Source organism: Heptranchias perlo, chromosome 5 (assembly GCF_035084215.1).
Source record: "Heptranchias perlo isolate sHepPer1 chromosome 5, sHepPer1.hap1, whole genome shotgun sequence".
Lineage (NCBI taxonomy): Eukaryota > Metazoa > Chordata > Chondrichthyes > Hexanchiformes > Hexanchidae > Heptranchias > Heptranchias perlo.
The window spans coordinates 68,494,922-68,519,887 of NC_090329.1; the positions used below are offsets into that span (position 1 = coordinate 68,494,922).

The 24,966-nt window shown below is 43.9% G+C and overlaps 1 protein-coding gene across 2 annotated transcripts in view; it reads left to right on the top strand.

Moving 5' to 3' along the window:
- The window catches only part of arhgap18 (Rho GTPase activating protein 18), a 105,704-nt gene that overhangs the window by 5,896 nt on the left and 74,842 nt on the right, over window positions 1–24,966 (top strand). Inside the window, exons 1-2 of one of the 2 annotated variants that reach the window (XM_067983797.1) lie at window positions 2,983–3,135; window positions 3,241–3,355. In XM_067983797.1, the coding sequence (XP_067839898.1) occupies window positions 3,312–3,355 (44 nt within the window). In that variant the 5' untranslated portion in view covers window positions 2,983–3,135; window positions 3,241–3,311. Of the gene's footprint in view, window positions 1–2,982; window positions 3,136–3,240; window positions 3,356–24,966 lie in introns of those variants that run through there. The other variant, XM_067983798.1, reaches the window with a different exon arrangement.

The window sequence follows — 24,966 nt, forward strand, 5'->3', positions numbered from 1 at the left end:
GAGAACAGAAAGCAATATTAAGCATGTGGACAGATGTTGAGGTGCTGCAGATGCCAAGTGATGTTAAGATCATTCGCTATCATGAGTGCTGAGTGTTAGATTTCTGTCACCAGCCGCTTGTGCACTCCCAGTCTCAGCGTCCGCCACGGACAGGCACTCCAGCGTGCGGCTTATTTCGAGTGCCTGCTGCTCTGCATCTGTTAAGACCACCTGGTGTGGTGGGCCCCCTCCAGTCCTTGCCCTCTCCCGGGCATTCTGGCATCTCTTCTCCTGTCAAGGCAAAACACAGAGGTGTGATTGAGTGATGGTTGCATGGTGACCCGCTGCATGCATTGGTGTGGGTGGGGGTGAACGTGAGGGAGATGCATGGGAGATTGCGTTTGAGACATAGCCATGAGATTGTATGAGGATTGGGTTGCGTGGTAGTGTTCGAATGGGAACTGGGGCGGTGAGTAAGTGCAGGCAAGGTGAGGATGATGGTTGAGTGGATGTGAGGAATGATGCGAGAGTGTTGTGGTGACAGTGCAGAAGGAGTTGTGTGGTGGTGGAGGTGATGTGGAAGACAGAATGTGGGAGAATGCGTAAGTATACTCACTTTGGCTGACCTGGTTAGGTCATTAAATCTCTTCCTGCACTGGACCCAGGTTCGGCACACACTGCCGCTGCTGCTGATCTCCTCAGCCACCTCCAGCCAGGCCTTCTTGGTGGCAGAGGGAGGACACCTCCTCCCATCCGATGGAAAAAAAAATTCCCCCCTCCTCCTCACCCCATCGAGCAGCACTTGGAGTGAGGAGTCAGAGAACCTTGGAGCAGCCTTGCCTCTGGCCTGCTTCATGATCCAAAATTGGTTCTTTGCTGCAGGAGGAGCATTGGAGGACTGCCCCTTTAAATAGGGCTCCTCCTATTGTCAGCCTGTGATGTGGGTGTGCAGCGTGCCCGCTGCGCAGGTCTGGAACGGGAAACCTGGAAGCCATGGTAAGTGCCTTCAATTAGGCATGCGATTGCGTGCCGTGCACCACGAATTCACGCGCCCAGTTGACCCCCCACTGCCAACCCGCCTCCCTCCTAATATCGGGCCCTGTGTCTGTGTCTGACAGCTGTTAGCAATTAGAATTATTACTTTGTTTAGCCACCAACAAAACCTGGATGATAATCAGATGATAACTATAGGCTGTTTGCTTCAAAATTCAACCTTTCTTTGAAAAATGAACTCAAATTATGGTGAGAAAAGGCATTCTGTCTCCCTAAGCTCAATTCACTCTGAAGTTTACAGAACACAAAACAAAAGTTACATTAGGTTTGTAATCAGTATACTGTAATATTTTCTTGCTCTGTCCTCCTTTTCTTTTCACTCTATCTCTCACAACCACACATAGACACACACACACACACACACACAGCTTCTTTGTTTTAAGAAACACTCAAAATAAATTTTACCAGAATAAAGCTTTTAAAATGCGTCTGCCAGTTTTTCTGCAAATAATTTTGAAAAACAACGGGGTAGAAACTGCTGAAAACTAAAGAAAAATATTCCATCAGCACAGCTGATTGAATGGTACCAACGCATCAGTGGAAATTAGATACATTTCACATGTCCAGAATGCACTGTACAAATTCAACTTTGTGCAAAAATAGTGGCCCAGATTTGGAGCGGGGGATCTCATGGTGTGCCCCGTTAGTTAGACTTGTTCGTCCATGTTTAAATTTTAAAAATTTTTGCCCACAAAGATGCTGGAAGTGTGAGCTGATAATAGTGCAGCGAGTGTAACAGGGCATCTGGGACCTTGGTGAACAACAGGACAAATTGTGTATCTCCTTAACCAATGAGATTTAAGGGTTGGGAATTGAACAGAGAAAGGACTGAGACAGAATGTGAATTAGAGTGAATTCAAAGTCAAATCAGATACAGAAAATGAAATAAATTGAAGGAAAGAAAGATTGGATTAAGAGAGAGAGAAAAAAGCGACAGAAATAAAAGAAAGAATTTTAAAAAATATGACAGTTTTAAAATCTCCTAAAACAATTCATAACCTGAAGGAATGAGACTCCACACTTATGATTGCCCACTTTCTGGGCCAGAGAGGTTGATTGGCAGACATTAAGAATTATCATGTCATTAAAAGGATACTTACATTGTTAATTACTAGACTTAACTTTCTGCTGCAAGTTTATTGGGCAATTAATGTGCAAATGCAGCAACTTCATGAAAATCACGGTGAGGTTAAGTGTGAGATAACTGTGGAATGGCGCAAATTGGCCAGCAACTTGTGGCAATTTGCAAGTCACAGGGCACCTCTTCCTCGCTGCAAGTTGGTGGCCGATTTACGCATTAATAACAGTGTGCATTGTTCAGATCCTGTTATTTTTTTCAGCAAAATCTGAGTTATTAAGTCCAAGTCTAGACTTTCGGGAGAGGCTGAGTTCTTTAAGTAAAAGCTTTAATGAAGGCCATAAGGACACAAGAGACAATTCAGTAGATAAATTTAATTAGGTAATTGTGATATATTTTTGACTTTTTGAAAAATTGCTTAAATGCTATTTTGAACATTAGGCGCCCTATTAGTATTGTGGAATCCTCAGCAGAGATGAAGAATAAAACATTCAGAATAAAGATGCATGTCATTTTCCAGAAAAGTTTATAAAAGAAGCTCTGTTTTTCATGATGAAGAGCTTGCAAAACCTTATTTAACTTGCTTACAATGCTATGATGGATTTCATGGTGACAGAAAGATACAAAGCTCTTCTAATGTTCCTCCAAACAAAAAGCTTTGAAAACTTTCTCAGGACAACCCCTGCCGTGGGTTCTAGCTGGTCATCCAGGGAGAATGTAGTATCTGTGCGAGGCGGAAGCACCATCGGGGAAGTGCTCGAGTACTTTCCCTGGAGATTACGGAGATGTTACCGGATTCGCCCGGGTCAGGGATAAATCACTGCTGCTATTTCTCGTTCACAAGTCGCCTATTTCGCGGTCACATTGGAGAGAGGCTGCGCTCTAACATGAGTTCGGTGTTTGACAGATGGAAATAAAACTAAGCTGGGCTTCAACTGCTGCCACTTGTAATCATTTAATTCGATTTATTTACCCGGCGAGAGAGAGAGAGTCAGGCCTTACTCTGATCAGTGACAGCATCTGCAGTTAGTGCTATTCTTTAAATTATATTGGTTGGATTAATATACATTATGGTATTTTTAGAAAGGATTTCCAGAGGAATTACAGTTTGTTATGTTCATCTTCCTTAGAAAAATAAATACCGTTTAGGAAAAGTGACGGATGCTGTGAGCTCCCAAAAGGTGGAAAAGGGATTCCAAAAATGGTCACGATGGGTATTAAATTGGTCCATTACCTTCGCCTGAGGTAAGATTTATTGCTTCCAAAATGTTGTCACAACTAAATCTGAAAACTAAAATTGCACAATTGTTAATTTTCAGTCTTGTTATTATGTTAGGACACTGATAGAATTCGTGTGGTTTGTAACTTGGGTTTGTGATCAGGGATAAACCAATAGGAACAGGCGACTTTGGGCACTTTGTGAAATGTTAATAGTCTACTGCAGAAGAGAGATGCTGTTCAGGGACACTGTCCATTTTAGAGCATCAGCTCGGTACTGTTTCCTCTCCTACCCTAGTTTACCCCGTGCAGTAACTTGGTCAGGTTTTGCTATGATTGTTTTCTTGCAATCTCAATTTATGTATCAAAACAGTACAGGTGAAAGTTACTGTAGGGTATATATTGACAAAAGGAGGGATTGATAAAATGAGTCGAACTGTTGCCATTCCAGACACATATTTGTGATCGGATTTAACTTGACTGCATGCATCTTGTACCTATCATTCTACAAGCAGAAGTGCTCTTCTATATGAGAACTTCTGAATGGAGTGTCTATGATATATAATGGTAAAAAGAACACCATAAATGCTGGGAATCTAAAATAAAAACAGAAAATGCTGAAAATGCTCAATAGATCAATCAGTAAATGGAAGAAAAAGATAATGGAATAAATTTTCATCCCTGTCGCTGGAACAAAACATGTCAGATTCCACATGTACGCTGATGACACCCTTATCACTACCTCTCTCGACCCCTCCACTGCCTTTGATTTGACACGCTGCTTGTCCGTCATCCAGTACTGGATGAGCAGGAATATTGGGAAGACCGAAGCCATTGTCTTCGGTCCCCAACACAAACTCCGTTCCCTAGTCAAAGATTTCAAACTTCTCCCTGGTCACTGTCTGAGGCTGAACCAAACCATTCACAACCTTGACGTCCTATTTGACCCTGAGATGAGCTTCCAACCACATATCTGCTCCATCACCAAACCCGCCTACTTCCACCTCCGTAACGTCGCCTGTCTCTGTCCGTGCCTCAGTTAATCTGCTGTTGAAACCCACATCCATGCCTTTGTTACTGCCAGACTCGATTATTCCACTGCTCTCCTGGCCGGCTTCCCCCCTTGCACCCTCCAAAACTTTGCTGCCCATATCCTAACTTGCACCAAGTCCTGTTCACCCATCACCCCTGCACTCACTGACCCACATTGGCTCCCAGTCCGGCAGTGCCTTGATTTTAAAATTCTCATTCTTGTTTTCAAATCCTTCCATGACCTTGCCCTCCTTATCTCTGCAACCATATCTGCACTCTTCCAATTGTTGCCTCTTGCGTATCCCCGATTTTAATCACTCCATCATTGGCGGCCGTGCCTTCAGCTGCCTAGGCCCTAAGCTCTGGAACTTCCTCCCTAAACCTCTCTACCTTTCCTCCTTTAAGACTCTCCTTAAAACCTACTCCTTTGACTAAGCTTTTGGTCACCTGCCCTAGTATCTCCTTACGTGGCTCGGTGTCAAATTTTGTTTGATAACGCTCCTGTGAAGCGCCTTGGGCCATTTTACTACGTTAAAGGCGCTATATAAATGCAAGTTGTTGTTAAGCATCACCTGGGCGGAGTGCAGTGGGGAGGATCGCACCTCCCTTACAGAACCTGCTGGATTTTCCTTCCATTCATTTCAATGAAGCTCCCCAAAAAGATTTTCTTTTCTGCCCTCTGCCCAGGTGATGCTTAACGTCCTGACAGTAAAGACTAAAATTTGTCCCAATGTTTCAGATGTAATTCTTCATCAGTACTATGCTATGGTTTTCAGCATTTTCAGCTTTTTAAAATATATATGATACCTAAAGATGATGATTTTGATGTTAATAGGTGATTGCCTACTGCCATGTGTGGAACTGGGAATCTGAACAATGTGCTGTACATCTCTGAGCGGCAGTGGTACAACAGTTCTTCCCCACTAAGGGAAGAAAACTGGGCATAATCTACAGTAATTGAAGAAGACAAGTGAATATTTTATCTCTGAAATCAAAAAGCAGAAAATGTACATTTATAATGAAGGATAATGAGTGATTTCTAAATGATTCTCAAAAATGTGTTGAATACAGTAAAATACACTGAAATTTAGGAAAAACAATGACTTTGTTTCTGGACTTGTGACAGCTGATGCGAAAATAGAAAACATAGGTTTCAGGCACTTTGTGAATTGTTGTTGTTTTTTTGCTATAATTCAGTGAAATATTCTGTCACAGCCCAGTTTACCCATTCTGTAACTTTGTGCAGTTATGTTTGCTTTCCTGTGATCTTCTAAGTTTATATAGTAGATGGATTTAGGAAGTGATAAAATCTAATCAGTAATTGTCTATATCTAACGACAAGTCAGCAGCACACAGAATGTAAGATACTGTAATGTTTTCTCGACAATTCAATTTATTAAAACAAAATAATGAGCATCCTGTCTTCTCAACCCACACCCATTTACATCGAGAATTGCTTTGGTTAGTGCTATTTCCCTAGAATTCTAAGCAATTTAGGTATAGGCCTTGTTTGTTTTTTTTACAAATAACAGTTTTAATAAACTACAAAAAAGTTGGATCTTGTTATATTTGAAATGCTATTTTGCAAATTCTTAATTTATTACATATCATCTGGCAATTAGTTTTGTGGTCATTTCATGCTGTATCATATTGGTAATAGATAGGAGGGATCAAACAGGGGGCAAATGCAAGACAGTTTAAGATGAGTTTGGTGTGCATGTGCGTGAATGCATGTAGTGTGGTATATAAGGTTGGTGAGCTGCAGGCAGAAGTCGCCACATGGGACTATGATATAATGGCAATAACAGAGACCTGCCTCAAAGATGGGGAGGATTGAGTTCTTAATATTCCTGGCTACAAGATATTCAGGAAAGATAGGGAAGCAAAAAAAAGGAGGGGGTAGGGAGTGGCAGTATTGATCAAAGAAACTACTGTCGCACTGGATAGGGACGATGTAGTTGAGGGGTGAAAGACAAAATCTATTTAGTTACAATTAAGGAACAATAGAGGATCTTTTACGCTACTGGTTGTATACTATAGGCCGCCAAATAGTGGGAAAGAGATAGAGGAGCAAATTTGCAGGCAAATTCTAGAAAGATGCAAGAACTATAGAGTAGTAATAATGGGGGACTTCAATTATCCCAATATAGACTCGGATAATAACAATGTTAAGGGCAAAGAGGGGGAGGAATTCCAGAAATGTAAACAAGAGAACTTTATTGGTCAGTGTGTTTCTAGCCCAACGAGGAAGGAAGCAGTGCTGGATCCAATTCTGGGGAGTGAAGTGGGACAAGTGGAGCATGTTTCCGTGGGGGATAATTTGGGGAACAGTGATCATAATATCATTAGGTTTAGAATAGTTATGGAGAAGGACAAGGGACAATCAAGCCTAAAACTACTTAACTGCAGGAGGCTAATTTTATTGAGTGAAAAAGGGATCTTGCCCAAGTGGATTGGAATCAAAAATTGGTCGGCAAAACAGTCATTGAAAAATAGGAGGTCTTCAAGGAGGAGATGGTTTGGGTACAGAGTAGGCACATTCCTGTGAGGGGGGGGAGAGGAAGGGCATCCAAAGCTAGAGCTAACTGGAAGATATAGGGCTCTAAATTGGGCCATGTAGTGCCCATTGTTTCGGTGCTACGTGGCCTCTCCAACATCCAAGATTGCGTCTTGGCTGCGCACGCACATTTCCAGCATGATGTGCGCCGGACGCCAACTTGGTATAGGAGTTAGTGCAGGCACAAATATCGAACATTGGAAGCATGTAAAGTAAGGAGAAAATGGATACAATCAGTGTGCAAAGTTTTAAAGTGATAGACACCATTTTGGGACTTAACGCACAGTCTTAACCCTGACCATCTGAACATGTCTCAGAGTGCCTAGAGGACCCCCACCAGTGCTATTTAAAGGGACCATGCAGGATTTATAGGTTAGTGGCTGGATTATTGCTTCTGGCTGCCGAGACATTTGTACCTATTTTTGGAGGTCACCTATACTTAGGCTATGTCTTCTAGACCTAGTATTCAACATTTAGAGCCAGGACGTGCAGGAGTGAAGTTAGGAAATGCTTCTACACGCAAGGGGTGGGAGATGTTTGGAATACTCTTCTGCAAATGGCAGTTGATGCTAGCTCAATTGTGAATTCTAAATCTGAGATTAATAGATTTCTGTGAACCAAGGGTATTAAGGAATATGGGGCTAAGGTGGGTATATGGAGTTAGGTCACAGATCAACCATGATCTTATTGAATGGTGGAACAGGCTCGAGGGGCTAAATGCCACTACCACTTGCCGCCTCCTCATATGCGCCACCTTCTCCCGCAAGAAAGCGGGACATGTGTCTGGGTGATGTGCCTGTCATGGTTGAACAGCTGCCAGTGTGTGTGGCCTGTGAGGTGGATGGGTGGCTTGCAACAGTGGTACTGTGTGAGGGTGAGAGGAAACATCTGATTGGAAGAGTTGAGTACTGATGGAAAGAGTTTGTTGGTATGTGGGTGATGGGGGTGTAGTGCGTGGTGCAGTTGGTAGGTGATACCACTTGACAGTTGACCTCACTCACCTTGACCACTCATGTCAAAGCATTGAACTTCTTCGTGTACTGCATCCATGTTCATGATGCTATGCGCCAGGTATTGACTTTGTCCCCTACTGACTCCCACTGCCTTTTGGGTATATGTCAGGAGGGCCTCTTGCCCCCCCGCCCCCCACTGCGGATATAGGATGTTCCGCCTTCTGTCCACCTCTTGCACCAAGGCCTCTAGTGCATCAACAGAGAACTCTGGTGCAGGCACTCTCGCAGGCCTAGTACAAACTCGGATTGGTGAGATCTGGCACGCAGATTGGAGGATGTGGGATTTAATAGTGCACAACCTTTATTCCATGTTATAACATAACTCATTAGTTTGTAAACATAGGGACGGGAGCTGCACCTGTGTTTTGCATGTGCAGACAGCAGACTGTTATTTTCAGCAAATAACAGGGACCAGCGACCTTTTAAGAGATTTTTAAGAGACAGCCTGCCTTTAAGAGTTTGGGGCTCCCCCTACTAGTGGAAAGTGCAAATTGCATTGCACCCTTGTGTCAACGCTGATTCGGAACGCTGCTTGAAGGCCTCAGGAAAGACTCGTCCTGCCAATGCAGGGGCCATTTGACGCGGGGTAATAGCTGATCGTGCTTCCCGTGCCCAATAATAGGCCCTATCCAATTTTTTTTTTTCCCCTACTGAGATTAAAATGAAACAGAATAAGAAGGCTTATGACAAATGTAAGGTTCATAATACAATAGAGAACCAAGCTAAATAGAGAAAGTACAGAGGATATCTAAAAAAGGGAATACGAGGGGCAAAGAGAGAGTATTAGAATAGATTAGCGGCTAACATAAAAGGGAACCCAAAAGTCTTTTATAAACATATAAATAGTAAAATGGTAGTCAAAGTGGGACAAAAAAGGAGATCTTGTGGAGGCAGAGGGTATGGCTGAGGTGATACTCAATGAATACCACATATCGGTCTTCACTAAAGAAGAAGATGCTGCCATTGTAGCAGTAATGGAGGAGATAGTAGCGATATTGGATAGGATAAAAATAGATAAAGAGGAGGTACTTAAAAGGTTGGCAGTACTCAAAGTAGAAAAGTCACCCGGTCGAGATAGGATGCATCGTAAGTTACTGAGGGAAGTAAGGGTAGAAATTGCGTAGGCTCTGGCCACAATCTTCCAATTCTCCTTAGATATGGGAGTGTGCCAGAGGACTGGAGGATTGCAAATGTTACACACCTATTCAAAAAAGAGGCGAGGGATAAAACCAGCAATTTCAGGGCAGTCAGCCTAACGTGGTGGGGGAGCTTTTGGAGATAGTAATCCGGGACAAAATTAATTGGCACTTAGAAAAGTATGGGCTAATAAATGAAAGTCAGCATGGATTTGTTAAAGGAAAATCATGTTTGAGATTTTTAATTGAATTCTTTGATGAAGTAACGGAGAGGGTTGATGAGGGTAATGTGGTTGATGTTGTGTATCTGAGCTTTCAAAAGGCATTTGATAAAGTACCACATAATAGACTTGTAAGCAAAATTAAACCCAATGGGATTAAAGGGACAGAAAGCAGAGAGTAGTAGTGGACGGTTGTTTTTCAGAGGAAAGTATACAGTGGTATCCCCCAGGGATCGGTATCAGAACCACTGCTTGATTTGACATATATTAATGACCTGGACTTGGGTATACAGGGTATAATTTCAAAGTTTACAAATGACATGAAACTCGGAAATGTGGTAAACAAAGTGGAGGATAGTAACAGACTTCAGGAGGACATAGACAGACTGGTGAATGGGCAGACACATGGCAGATGAAATTTAATGCAGAGAAGTGTGAAGTGATACATTTTGGAAGGAAGAATGAGGAGAGGCAATATAAACTAAATGATACAATTTTAAAGTGGGTGCAGGAACAGAGACTCCTGGGGGTACACATACACAAATCTTTGAAAGTGGCAGGACAAGTTGAAAAGACTGTTTAAAAAAGCAAATGAGATCCTGGGCTTTATTAGTAGAGGCATAGAGTACAAAAGCAGGGAAGTTATGCTAAATCTTTATAAAACATTGATTAGGCCTCAGATTGAGTATTGTGTTCAATTCTGGGCACCGCACTTTAGGAATGATGTCAAGGCCTTAGAGAGGATGCAGAAGAGATTTATTAGATTGGTACCAGGGATGAGGGACTTCAGTTGTGTGGAGAGACTGGAGAAGCTGGGGTTGTTCTCCTTGGAGCAGAGAAAGTTAAGATTTGATAGAAGTGTTCAAACACTTGTGTACATAACTCCCAGGTCTCTCTGTTCCTGCACCCCATTTAAAGTCATGCCATTTAATTTATATTGCCTCTCCTCATTCTTCCTACCAAAATGAATCACTTCATACTTCTTGCGTTAAATTTCATCTGAAATGTGTCTGGTAATTTCACCAGTCTGTCTATGTCCTCCTGAAGTTTGTTACTATCCTCCACATTGTTTACTACATTTCCGAGTTTCATGTCCTGTCCACTTTTTTGATGATCTGTATTGCACACCAAGATTTGTACCACTTCCCTTCCGATTTCTTAACTCTATCTACATGGATTCTATTCTACTACAGCCCCCGATTTTATGCAGCAGCATAGGATGCAGTACATCCTCTAGAAAGTGCCGTGGATGATTCCCATTTTAGTGCCAAGGAGTCATTAATTACGTTACGGGGTAGAATTTCCATGGCGGAACTTTGGCGGAAACCCCAAAGAAATGACATAAACGACATTTTACATTACTTCTCTAGGGTTTCAATGGGAGATCAGGAGAACCCCCACAGAAATTGTACCGGTATGACTTTACGCAGAACACTAGGCTGTCAGGGGTAGGGTTTTTCACGTTTCTATCTATTTAGTCAATACCCATATATGAATGCATGGAACAAGAAACATTTATTAAATCCATGAAAGCTGTTCCTTATACTCACCATGTACAAATCTGCTCAATTGTGGAGTCTCCCTCACTGATTTTAATCCCCTTTCACAAACCATGTACAATCTACTCTACCATGGACCATACCACACATATATAATCGCCTTCTAGTAGAATAGGCCTATATTCTCTGGTGTTTAGAAGAATGAGAATCTCATTGAAATGTATAAAATTCTTAGAGGGCTTGACAGAGTAGATTCTAGAACGGTCCCAGCAGATTGGAAGATAGCAAATGTAACACCGCTATTCAAGAAAGGAGGGAGAGAGAAAACAGGGACCTACAGGCCAGTTAGCCTGACATCATTCGTCGGGAAAATGCTGGAATCCATTATTAAGGAAGTGGTAACAGGGCACATAGAACATCATAATATGATTAGGCAGAGTCAACATTGTTTTATGAGAGGGAAATCATGTTTAACAAATTTATTAGAGTTTTTTGAAGATGTAACTGGTAGGGTAGATAAAGGGGAACCAGTGGAAGTAGTATATTGGATTTTCAAAAGGCATTCGATAAGGTGCCACACAAAAGGTTGTTACGCAAGATAAGGACTCATGGGGTTGGGGATAACACATTAGCATGGATAGAGGATTGGTTAATTACTTAGATGAAGGGACCGAGTGTAATCTATCCAAGTTTGCTGACGATACAAAGCTAGGAAGGAACGTAAGGTGTGAGGAGAACACAAAGAGTCTGCAAAGGGATATAGACAGGTTAAGTGAGTGGGCAAGAAAACGGCAGATGGAGTATAATGTGGGAAATGTGAGATTATTCACTTTGGTAGGAAGAATAGAAAAACAGAATTTTTTTAAATGGTGAGAAACTAGTAAATGTTGGAGTTCAGAGAGACTTGAGTCTCCTTATACAAGAAACACAAAAAGTTAGCATGCAGGTACAGCAATCAATTAGGAAAGCAAATGGCCTTTATTTCAAGGGGGTTGGAGTACTAGAGTAAGGAAGTCTTATTACAATTGTACAGGGTTTTGGTGAGATCTCACCTGGAGTACTGCATACAGTTTTGGTCTCCTTATCTAAGGAAGGATATACTTGCCTTAGAGGCAGTTCACTAGATTAATTCCTGGGATGAGAGGGTTGTTCTATGGGGAGAGGTTGAGTAGAATAGGCCTATACTCTCTGGAGTTTAGAAGAATGAGAGGTGATCTCATTGAAACGTACATGATTCTGAGGGGGCTTGACAAGGTAGATGCTGAGAGCTTGATTCGCCTGGCTGGAGAGTTTAGAACTAGGGGGCCTAGTGGCAGGATAAGGGGTCGGACATTTAAAACTGAGATGAGGAGGAATTTCTTCTCTGAGGGTTGTGTATCCTTGGAATTCTCTACCCAGAGGGCTGTGGATGCTGAGTCGTTGAGTATATTCAAGACTGAGATCGATGGATAGTTGGACACTAAGAGAATCAAGGGATATGAGGACAGGGCAGGAAAGTAGAGTTGAGGTAGAAGATCAGCCGTGATCTTATTGAATGGCGGAGCAGGCTCGAGGGGTCGTATGTCCTACATCTGCTCCTATTTCTTGTTCTTATGTTCTACATATTTTCAATTTACCTATGTGGACTCTACCTCACCTATTTAATAAAAAGGAAAGCTTTTAAAAAATGTTTCCTTGATTCCCCAAAATGCAATCATGTAAAACTCCAGAATATCTGTCATCTTATAGCCTGATGATGTAAGGGCTAAAGGACTTTTTTATTCATTGTTAAAGTTTTTGAATTTAAAAGAAATCATTAAATAATCTTATGACTTTAGTTAACTAAAAAAATGATGAAAGTGGTCAAATCAGCCCCCAAAACATCCTGCTCAGGTATAATCAATGAAAAGCGAACGCTGCTACCTGTAGTTCGCTGAACGTAACATCATGTCAGTCGTATCTTGTAGATAAGTTCCTGGTAATAAGAATCAATGGAAAAGACTTTAAACTGCTGGCTGGCTGTTTCTCACCTGAAAAATGGGCAACCACAGTTGAAAGTCTGGTGGAGACGATGTGCGCCTGAATCAACTTTTAAGCGGGCTTTTAAATAGGCGCCCAGCACACCTACCCAAACCAGGCAGGAAGCTGGTTAGTTATGCAAATCGGGGGTCCAACGCCTATTGCAACTGTCAAAGAGAAATGGGCAGAGCATGCATGGTGCGTGCCAATCCCATTTCTCCAGATGTTCAGAGGCCACAGCTCATCGACAAAGTGTTAATGAGATTCAAACCTTAAAGTTCTTCAGGTCTCCAGACTGCTGCGTAACGGGTGTATCACTGACATCGCATATATTCAGTGCCCAAACCTAAAGGCCTCAATTTTAAACACTAACCCCCACCCCCCCCCGGCCCCTATGGGTGGGAGTGAGTCAGCAGGGAGGGGGTGGATTAAAATATCAGGATCGGGCAACCTGACCCCATTCCTGTCCTTTTAAATGTTGAAGTGCTAAATTTAGGCCATGGACCAGGCTCCCTCAAAATGACTGGGCCTGATGACATCATTGGTGCCACAACTTAAATTTAACAGAAAGGGAGCAGAAATGCTCCCCCCAAGGAAGCCTTATCCCTCCCCCAGCCCCGAGCTCCAGCCTCCCTCCCCCAGCCCCGAGCTCTAGCTCCTTTCCCCGGGCCTACTCCCCCCAGCCCTCCCGCCCTCAGGGCCAGGCTGTCAATTTGGCCGGCTGCCGGACAGGAGGCGACCCTAGGAGATGCAAATGAGGCCCTGCCATTAGCATCAGTAGAGCCTCCATGTCCCCAGCCTTGCCAGGTTCTTTGGCTGATTTCAGCCTCATCCGCACCCTCCCCATAACTATCAGGGCCAAAGTTGCCTCCATTGTCTGAAGTGCCAACACAGCGTCAGGCTGGGCACTTACTATGTTACAGAGTATATCTAGTGAAGTCAGTGCATTCCACGCATGTTATTTTTCACGGCAGCTGGATTGTGTGTTTGCGAAGTCTATTTAACATTCATCTTTCTGAAAGATTCAAAAGAATATGCCAAGGGAGCAATTAAAACAGAAGTATTGAAATAGGAAATATGGTCGTGTCCCCCCAGCCTATATGAGTATTGACATAGGTCGCTTCACTTCCATGCTTACACATTTTTTCCTCTAATAGACTAATCTGGATAAATCCTTCTGTCTCCATTTGAAATTGGTAAACGACAGATTACATTCCACTTTTCAGTCCTTATTTTCGCTCCAGTTCAATGTCTGACACCATGGATTCACACTGAGCTCTAAGACACGTGCTGGGAATTTCCTCAGGGGTTCTCTTGATTGGACACGATAACTTTGACAGAAGATTGGCAGAAACCCTGGATAGACACAAACAGGCTTTGTGAGGAAGATGGCCCTCCTTGACACTCCATGGTACCATGTCTGTGGGTCACCATGAGGTAGGCTTGAGGCCAAAGCTGGCCTGTACTGTCAGTTGTGCCCCAGCTCTATGCTACATGTGTTCATGGAGCAGATGGCACAGCTCTACATCTGATGCTCTGCTGACCTGGAACTGGTGACAACAATTCCCTGTGATCATTGCCAGGTAAGTGTATCAGGGCCTCCAGACAGGGCTGGTGGCATCTGGGCAGAAGCAACCAAAGAGGCTGTGTCAGCACTTGATCATCCCACATATCTTCTTTCATGTAATGCCTGACATGGTTAGGTTGCCTCCGCGAAAGCATCTAACATTATGGTTAGTCAGGCATTTGTACTATCCGATCTGCTGTCCCAGCTTCCTTTGGGAATAAGACCCACTGTATCCTCCTCCAAAACTAGGTATGTGCACCTCTGTTTGTAGATGCAGATAGGTAGGTGTTGGCAGATGCTGCCTGACCCTCTGTTGTTCCTTCTCAACTCTATCCTAATAACATCACTATAGAAGAGGACTTCCAATGGGAATCACATTGTGCCTGTGTCAGCTCTTGTGGGGGGAAAAGGCAGCACCTAAGCAAGTGGCATAAAGCCAGAAAAAAATTAAATGCCATGAGAAAACAGAACAACACCATCCCCCATAACTTTTAACCGTACCGACAATTTCCCTGCTGAGCTTTTTAAATGGATTTCTCCATTCTGCTCAGGGACTGGCAACTCTGGACCCCCGTTTCCTATTATCGTGAAGATGGAACACCACAATTCAGGGGGAAATTGATGGAAAATGGCATGCACTAGGCCATGGTTGTCTTTTTGCCTAATATGTATCCGCGTGCCCAAAAATGGGCAGGTGCTTAAATGATGGCAGAAAATGAATTGGGGGTAAAAGTGGACAGAAATCCAATAAAATGGAACTTCATCCCATTTCCAAATCGGGCTAGCCTGATTCGCCCACTCATGGGGCAAACCCCATTGTAAAGTCCACCCTACTGTGACAACCATGAAACCTCTTTGCGTCAATTTAGTTGCCATTTCAAATTAAATTTTGCATCTATCTTTAATTAAATTCATTTTGATTATACATGTTATGAACAGAATACATGATGAATTGTTGGATGATGTTTATATTTCACTAATGACACTGACAGGAGATTGTGAGTTATCAGATCAGCCACCTTGGCCCCGATATTAGCGTGGAGGCAGGATGGCAGCGGTTGGGGGGGGGGGTGATTGGGCACGTGGGTAACCTACCCTATAAAAAATGTCCATTTTACCCGCGATCGTGAGTCAATTGGAGCCACTTAACGTGGCTTCCGGGTTTACCGTCCGAAAGCTGCGTAGCGGGTGGACTGCACACCCACATGGCTGTCAGCTGGAGGAGCTCTATTTAAAGGGGCAGTCCTCCAATGGCTGCTCCTGGAGCAAACATCCACACACCACAATGGAGCAACACAGGGGAAAGGCTGCTCCAAGATTTAGTGATGCCTCACTCCAGGTGCTACTGGATCGGTGAGGAGGAGGAGGATGGCAGGAAGTGTCCTGCCTCTGCCACCAAGAAGGCCTGGCTCGAGGTGGCAGAGGAGGTCACCAGCAGCAGCAACATCTCCCGCACCTGTGTCCAGTGCAGGAAGCACTTCAATGACCTAACTAGGTCAGCCAAAGTGAGTACACTTACTCATTCTCCTACACTCCATCTTCCACATCATCGCCCCCAACCCCCAACTCATTCTGCACTGCCAACACTACTCTATCACATCACTCCTCACACCCAATTAAGGCTCATCCTCAACTTACCCGCACTTCCTCAGCACTTCCTCACCTCCCCATTGGTCACCCCACCACTACCACTCAACCCAATCCTCATACAACATCATGGCTCTGTCTCATACTCACCCTCTGATGCATCTCTTTCACGGTCAGCCTCACCCAAACCAATGCATTCATCGGTTGGCCACAACACCATCACTCACTCATGCATCTGTACTTTCTCCCCTTATAGGAGAAGAGAGCCCAGAATGCACGGGAGAAGGCGAGGACTGGAGGGGGGCTGGAACAAATCGTCGTCCTCACAGACGCGGTATATGCGTTTTGTCCAGGGAGGGGAGGGGGGTGGGGGTGCTGGTGTGGGTGCTGCTCTATCCGGTGGTGTGAGGACTGGACTCTTCACACTTTCTGATGTTAGGAGAAGCATTCACTTATGAGTGACTCCCTGGCCTCACGAGCAGCCAAATGAACCGCTGCTCTGCCCATGGGTTGCTTCTCCTCCTCCTCCTCCTCAATATGGGTGACAGATGTGGATGGGGCCTCCTCCAGCGGCACCCCTCTCTGTTGTGCAGGGCACAATACACTACTATAATGCATCCCACTCTGTCTGGTGCGTATTGAAGTGCCCCCCCAGAATGATCAAGGCACCTAAATCGCATCTTGAGCAGCCTTATAGCATGCTCAATTGTAGACCTAGTAGGGATGTGGCTGTCGTTGTATTGACGCTGTTGCTCGGTGATGGGGTTCCTCAGAGGTGTCATGAGCCACGTATGCAGGGGGTATCCCTTGTCCCCAAGGAGCCAGCCCTTAAGGGTGTTCGGTGTGTCGAAGAGGGGTGGGATGTTGTATTCCCGGAGGATGAAGGAATCGTGGCAGCTGCCAAGGAATCTGGCGCACACGTGAAGGACTCTTTTGCGGTGGTCACAAACGAGCTGAGTTGTTGATGGGGTGATAGCCCTTCCTGTTGATGAACAGTCCAGGCTCGTGTGGAGGTGCTCATATTGCTATATGGGTGCAATCGATTACACCCTGCACCCGTGGGAAGCCAGCCACAGCGTGGAATCCCACTGCCCTCTCCATCTGGCTGAAGTCGTCCATGGGGAAGTTGACGTAGTGCGAGGCCCAGTGAAACAAGCCGTCGTTGACCTGCCTTATGCACTTATGTGCAGATGACTGAGAGACCCCGATGATGTCCCCAGTGGCACCCTGGAATGATCCAGAGGCAAAGAAGTTGAGGGCAGTGGTGACTTTGACAGCGACAGGTAAGGAGATGCTGCTCGGCCCAGCCGGGACCAGCTCAGCACGAAGGAGGCTTCAGATGTCTGCGACTACCTGGCGACTGACTCTGAGCCTCCGTATGCACTGCTCCTCAGAGAGGTCCAGGAAGCTGAGCCTCGGTCTGTAGACCCTGTGGCGAGGGTAGTGCCTCCTGTGACATCGCTCTCGCTGTTGTTGCCCTCCGTGCTCTAGTGCAGGTGCCTATGGCACAGCACTGTGTTGTGGAGCTTCATGTGGTGAAGGTGGACGCCATACCTGGTGAGGCTGGTGATGTTGCTCATCCTCGGATGTAGTGGTGAATGTAGCCATGGCGTCCCCCCTACTCTGACGGTGTGAGTTTGAGGGGGTCCGCAAATTAGTTAAATATGTTGTTCACAGCAGAATTTTGAGTGGAAAGTAAGAGTTTTCAGTGAAAACACAAAGATCTTGCAGCCAAAACTTTGTCTGAAATAACAGAGTGCCCTTCTGCAATAAGTGACTTTTTCTCCCCATCTGTCAAATAAGCATTTGGATCTCCCACTGGCTGCTGGCTGAGACACGCCTGTTGCAACATGGAGTGTTTCCCACAGCACAGGAAACACGCTGAGATGCTTCAAAATCACACCCCTGCCAAAATCTGGAGAAAATTAAATACCTCGAGTACTTAAAGTATCTGAATATCAATGTAAAGTATCATCCCGCTGGCTTTAATTGCCGGTGGGACTTCCGCATTCGGGAGCCGCGCGCACACCCAGATATGTCAATGGTGAACCCGGAAGTCGGCAGGTTGGAGCCGGGCTCCGAACCCGAATGGGATTTCCCCGATTTTCGGAGCCCCAATGCACCCGCAATTTCCCCGTAAAATTGAGCCCCTTACGGATGTAAATCATATTCTATGGCTCCTCATCCCATATCTTTATATTTTCAGAGCGGTTACATGACAAATATTTCTTATCAATCTGGACTAACGAGCTAAAAAAAAACAAGCATAAGGGTACAGATTTCATCAGCTCCGCATTCTTCCCATGTTTAAATTGCTGCTGAAAGAATCAATGATTACTTAGCACAAGGTGCTGCAGCAGGTAAGCTGATTCTCTCTTGGACCTGGCCCTGAGTGATGCTGTACTGAGGAATGGATTGAGCTACTTTAACTACTCAAGTAAGATAATCTGGATCTAGACTCTATTTTAAATGACACTGCTAGTTATGTGAGAAATAGCAAGATGCACTTCAGTCATTTTATTGTCAATTACCTTTCATGCAATTGATCTGAAAGTTAAAATCAAAGCTCCTTTTAATTGTGCCTTATGTACAAAAATGATTATTTAAGGACGATTCTTTGATAGGCATGTGAGGCTCAGACAGTGGTGCAGGGCTTTGGTATGTATGTGCAAAGTTCATTCTTATATAGGGCCCTTGAGGATCTCTGGTATGCATGTGGCCCACAAAGACAAAAGCCTAAACCCATTTCTTTCTACCAGTCTGCACTGGATTTAAACCCAGAGCCTAGAAAGAATGGTGTTGTTATCTACTGCAGCATCCAGCTTACATTTTTAGAGCATTTGAAACAATACTATTGACACAGTTTTAACTGAAATATCTCTGAACAGTCATATCCTCTGTGCACTTCTGCTGGACAACATATCCAGCTCCCCAACCCCTATTAAACTGTATTACCAAGATTCTCCTCTTTGGGGCAGGGTTCCTCTGCCTGCCCTCTGTATCTGTCCCAACCCCAACCCATCTCCCTGGGTCACAGTTCATCCTATATGCATGGCAAGCTCCCGACGGGATTCTTGCTGCCCAGGGCGAGCCTGCCAGTTTGAGATCAAAAAGTCCCAGTGTTGCTGTAGCGGGCACTTCTCTTAGGTACAACCTGAAGGCAGTATTGCGGGAGATGATTGGTTACTCCTGTGGTACAAAAGGCTCATGGGACTGAGGTGGACTTCTTCTCGTGGCACCTTGGTCCTAGAAGGAAATCTCTGCATCTCTGTAGCTCGTGCCTGGGCAGCCTGGTGTCACCTCCATAGTGTTCTGAGGAGAAGACCAGGCCTGGTATGTGATACTGTCCTGAGAAATGGCAGCATCATGCAGATCCACTCCAGCTATCACTATCCCACTGGGACCTGCAGCTGTGTGTCCATTGATCGGTGAGCTGGCTGGTCTAATGGCAGCTATCAGATTCTGAAAGCCCTGAGAGGCAGAAGCCAGCAGGAGCTGCCAGCGGCCAGTGGCCTGTGAGTAGATCCTGATACCCATTGTCTAAAAACTAGTCAAAGGATGCTGTCTATTCTGCTCCCTACTGCATCCATGGGCAGCATTCTGTGCTTCTGTGGAACCAAAGTCACTGAGCAATCCCGAACCATTTATGAGGTAGGGGGCTGCCTCAGAATCCAATTAAACTGCCACACGCTCCATTGACGCCTGTGGATAAGGAAAATATTCCATAATGTTCTAGCAAATGAGATCTGTCGACTCCAGAGTTGCACATCCTTGGAGACTGACCTCAGAGCCTTCCCGTAGGTGTGATGCTCCTCAAACATCTTTCTTTTCAGGCATGTACCCATGAGTTCTGGGTCTCACAACTCCAAAACTACAGGCAGCCTTCTCCTTAGCCTCTGCTGGGAAGGTGGCACATCCTCACCTACTCCCCACTCCTCTGGCTCTCTCGTGCTCTGTGAATCACCCAAAGCCACATCGTCACTGACTATTTAATTTCCCTATGGGTCACAGTATCTGAGTTGGTAATGAGAGTGAGAAAGCAAGTGATGCAGGATGTAACATTGAGGAGGTTGAGGCGCAGGAACAAGAGACAGGCTCTTTCTCCAGGGATTCCTGTGTGGCCTGGTCCTCATCATCATACCCATTATCATCACCATAGTCGTCAAAGAAGAAATTTCTTCCCTGCTGCGCCTCCTCCTCCTCAGCATCATCTTCCTCACTGCCTGCCCCCCCCTCCCGCCACCATTGCAGGAAAGGAGATCATTAGCTACGAATAGATGGGCAAAATCCCTTTGGGATTAAGGAGACAGAGAAGGGTATGAAAGCTTCTGGCTGTCTGCTGCTTCACAGGGATGCCACGGCTACTGTCTAGGTCTGCATCCACTAAGCTGCATCCTGAACTGTCCCACCAACGTTGCCATCTCCTACTGCTTGAACAGAGTGCCTTCCCACCAGCTCTACAGCCTACCCCTCATAGGGGATGAACTGTCTGATGTCGGGGCAGCCCTCTGGTGCCCTGCCTTTCTGGCACATTACGCACAACTTTCTCCTGTAATAAGATTAAGTGCTTTAGGTGAAAGATAACATGTGAGAGATGTCACCCTGGTGACCTCAGACAGCTGATGCAATAGATCAGCTTGAATCACCCTGTTAAAATGGGGGCAGGGCTTTAAAGCTTCTGCATGCAAGTATTTCCTGTAAGGTGAGATGGAAACATATAGGGTTGGAGTTTTGATGTGTTGGGAGTCCGTCCACCCCTCCAGACCCATTTCCCTGAGCCGGGGATCTGTTCGGATGCGCTGTGAGCTCCCGGCAGGATTCCCACCACCGGGAAAGGTGCACATCTGCCCCTCCTGGCCCACAAGGAAACTTTTAAAAATATTTTTAATAAAACTTACCTGGGCCTCTTCTGGCAGTGATGATACCTGCCACCAGCTTTCACTGATGGGTCCAGGACTGTGCAGCTCTTAGTCGGCCTGCAATTAAAATGTGTGTAAGTCCGATTTGTGTCATCAGACTTCAACTTCATCATTTAAATTAGGCCTCCACTGGTCCCGAAACTGAAAAGTCACCAGTTAAAATGGCGACCACTGTAGATGGCTCAGGAACAGTGGGAGAAATTCCCTATGCCGATTTTAACCCACACCGGCACTGTTCCCACTGGGTGGGAAAGGTTCAAATTGACGCTTGAATTTAACAAATAAAGAATGAGTACAATGAGAATACGCACTTGTTGTTTTGCTTAAAACTTGAGCATGAATTTTTATTGACTAGGACTGGGCTTTTGGACTTCAAATTCAGCGGGGCCGATTTGAACTTGGCCAAATCGGCATTAACAAGGCGGTATGGCCTCAAAATGGTGTTGGTAGGCTTACCACTTTGTTAACGTTCCGGTTACTACCATTTTTAAAGGGGACTACCACTGGCCGGCCAAAACACCTGCCTGTGTCAGGCAGTAGGCCTTTTTGATATGCAGATCAGAAAAGTAAGTTTTAAATTATATTTTGCTCTGGGATCGTGACCCCCCCCCCCCCCCCCCCAGGATTTACCTAGCTGCTGGCGGGTGGCTTTTGCGCTTCCCAATATTGCACCATCCTGAATTTGGCGAACTGACCGCCGTTTGGCACCCACAGTTCACAAGTTCTATTTAAATAAGGCCCGGACCTCATAATGGCTCTGGCCTTGACTTCTGGAGTGGGCAGGCAGCCGCTGCATACCAGTCCGCAATCCAAAAGTTTAAATCTCTCCCAGCAAGGCTAAATTTGAGGGGTCTCTGAAAGCAAAGTCTGAATTCACCTGAATGCTTGTTCTTAATTCTACCATTTACATATTCTGCCATGTATCAGCCGGGTATGGAAGCTCCTGTAAAATAAATCAGTTTTAGACAGTTTTATTCATAGCTAATACAATCCAAATTGTTCACAATGATGATACTCATTAAGATGTAAGAGGCAACAGCAGACACAGACCACTATTTTTATGCTGGAGCCAGTATTAATTTATGAGCATTAATGCAGCTTAATAATTAATTATAGAAGAAATAGGTACATATTGTGATCTGGTCACTATAGTCTGGTAACTGTATTTCCTTAGCTTAGTTTATATTATTGTGTATTCCATTACAACTACTGTTTATAAATAAGTTTACTTCACATCATCAGACATATTTTGGTATACAAACAAATGCTTGTACTAATTTGATCCAAAGTCAGATGGTAAAAGCATGTTGTTCATAAATCATGATAGTTATTTATGTTAAAAAAAAGTTTCCCCATTTCATCTGATACTGTGGTCAATATGGGATTGATTCTCAATATTTCCTGTTGCGTCAATGAATCTCGGCTATTAATAAGATACAATATACTTTGGCTGTACTTTATATAATTACCCAGATAATCAAATCAAGCTTACGTTTTGCATGTTTTATTTCTGAAATGCAAAAAATACTGATGTGACCAATAGATAATATTAAATGTACCTTTGCCAATTGGGGGCAGACAAGGGTGTGCGTGCTGTTCATGGACAAAGACCTGTTGTGAGCCCCAGTTCGGGAAATACAGTGATCACCAAAGACAGAAACATTGGCTGCTGCCTCTCAGCTGAATACTGCAGCGAATCATTTTGAAGTACTGCAATAAAAATGCATTATAGATAGACTGAAGAAATGGTTGGAAGTTGGCCACCTGCTGTTCCTTTAGGAGTGAAAAGTAAAACATAGCATTTCACAGACTGAAAGAAAAGGAAGTTGTAAGGTTTTTAATGTTTGAGTTCAGTTGGTCAAATTGGAGTCAGCCATGGGACAAGAAATCTTCAGAAGTTTCCTCACTGCACTGTGTCTATGTAGGTGAGGAGAAAAATATGCAAATAAATGCATGTGCTTTAGACTGTGCTAAATTAGGATTAATAAGGGTTGGAACAGGTATTTGTATGTAAGATACATACAGTTTATATGGCATAAATAATGGCCAAAGCCATGGTGCTGTTTATAGTTATTATATTTAACAATTTAATAGTTACAATCTACTGCCTAGCTGTTTTCATTTTCTTTATAGGGGTGCCATCTTCTTGGAAAAGTGTGTGGAAAAACTTTTTTTTATTGTTTTACTCAGCATGATAATGTAAATCACACTGAATCCATCAAGGCTGTGGTCGGCTGGGGGAGACACAGCCAAAACACCAAATACTGAATAAATTCATTACAAGTTGATTGCAACATAAATTGTCTCCCAACTATGAAACTTCGGATGCACGCGAGTCAGCAGACATCTTTTTTACCTTTAATGGCTGATCCATCAAAAACAGGCTTTGTTATACAAATGAAGTCTCGGTGTACATTGTGTGCAGCATTTAGCATTTCCTGGGTAATTCAGATGATGGAGAGGATCAATAGTCATTAACAGTGAATATGAGCATCTCTCATTGAGCCTTTGATCTGGTTTGATTAACTGTTCTCTACCCAATGGGCTGGGGATAAGGGAACATTATTCTACAAGGCTGTTGGCCATTTCTTCAGTTCACACAGTTTAGCCATTATTTTCCATGGTGAGAGAGAATTCCCTGGGCCAAGAGGTTTACACTGTGTAAAGAGTGATCAAAAACTTAATTATAAAAAAAATTGGAAGAACTCTCAGGATTCAAACACATTGGCCCAGATCTTGCAGGAGCAGGGCATCTTGTGGCATACGCCATTGATTAGACTTTTTCCAACACCCTTCAGCTCCAAATTTTTTTGGACCATAACTTGCTGGTAGTGCAAGCTGATAATGGCATAGTGAGGGCAACAGGGCACCTGGGACCTTAGTGAATGGAGGGACCAACAGTCTATCTCCTTCACCAATGAGGTTTAAGGATTGAGAAAGAAACAGAGAAATGACGGCGAAGGAGGGTGAATTGGAGTCAAACCTGATACAGAAAGAGAAATAAAGAGAGGGAAATAAAGATCAGTTTAAGAGAGAGAGGGAAAAAAAGTCAGAAAGGAAAAGTAAGAAAAAATGTAAACATTGAAAATTTGACATTTTTCCAGCAAGATTCAGCCCATTGTTATTTGATTTTTAGAAACAGTTTGAAGTATCAGTGTAAGTTTAGTACTGTATTACCATTCACTGGCTTATCTTTGCTTATCTGCATAGTTAACTTTTGCAAATTTAACCTGAACTACAGCATAATACATTTCCACCTAAGAAGTGATCAGGAATGACAACTTATGGTGCATAACCCAGCAGTACAAGGTAACTCTGAGGCCTGCTAGTCCTATTCAATTAATATTTTAATTTGTATTTTGACTTCATATGATTTTCCTATGGAAACTTAAATTTGCCATGAACACAAATAAAGAAAGTAGAGAGAGGACCTTAATCATAACAATGATGTTGGGTAAAATTCTCCCCCAAAATGAAGCTAGTATTGTGGAGGAGGATTTAAAGTAATATGAGGAAACAAAAAGGAAAGCAAAAGGAACAGGGAGTGGAAGAAAAATAGAAGATAAAACCAGGAAAGTTTTAAAGAACAGATCAAAAGGATAGATTAAAATGAGTAAGATTGCCAAACCGACAGAAGCAGGCTTGTGTTTTATATATTTAAACTTACAAAGTATTGTTAAGAACACTTATGATATAACAGCTGGCTTCAATGGAAAGGAAATTTGGGTGGGATGTATAACAGGTGGTCGATCCACTACTGTCTGAAAAAGATCTAAAGAAGATTACTAATATACGGCCAATTTATTGCTAAATTGGCTTTTTTTTCTGTGGATACATATTCTCTGGGAACTGAGTTGAAACTGGTCAAACCCATTTTATGGCCAGCAGAGGGAGGACATTTTCACTCTATCAATCTGAGTTGGATTTAAGCCTGTGTTCTGAATGCAAAACACCAGCGTGCTCTAATGATAACCCTCTACATTACTGTGACTGATCCCAACAACAGCTGCCCTAACACTGGCACTTCCCCCATGCAACTGCAGCAGATGCAGCACCTGTTCATTCATCTCTTTCCACACCATTCTCCAGGGCCATAAATACTCCTTCCA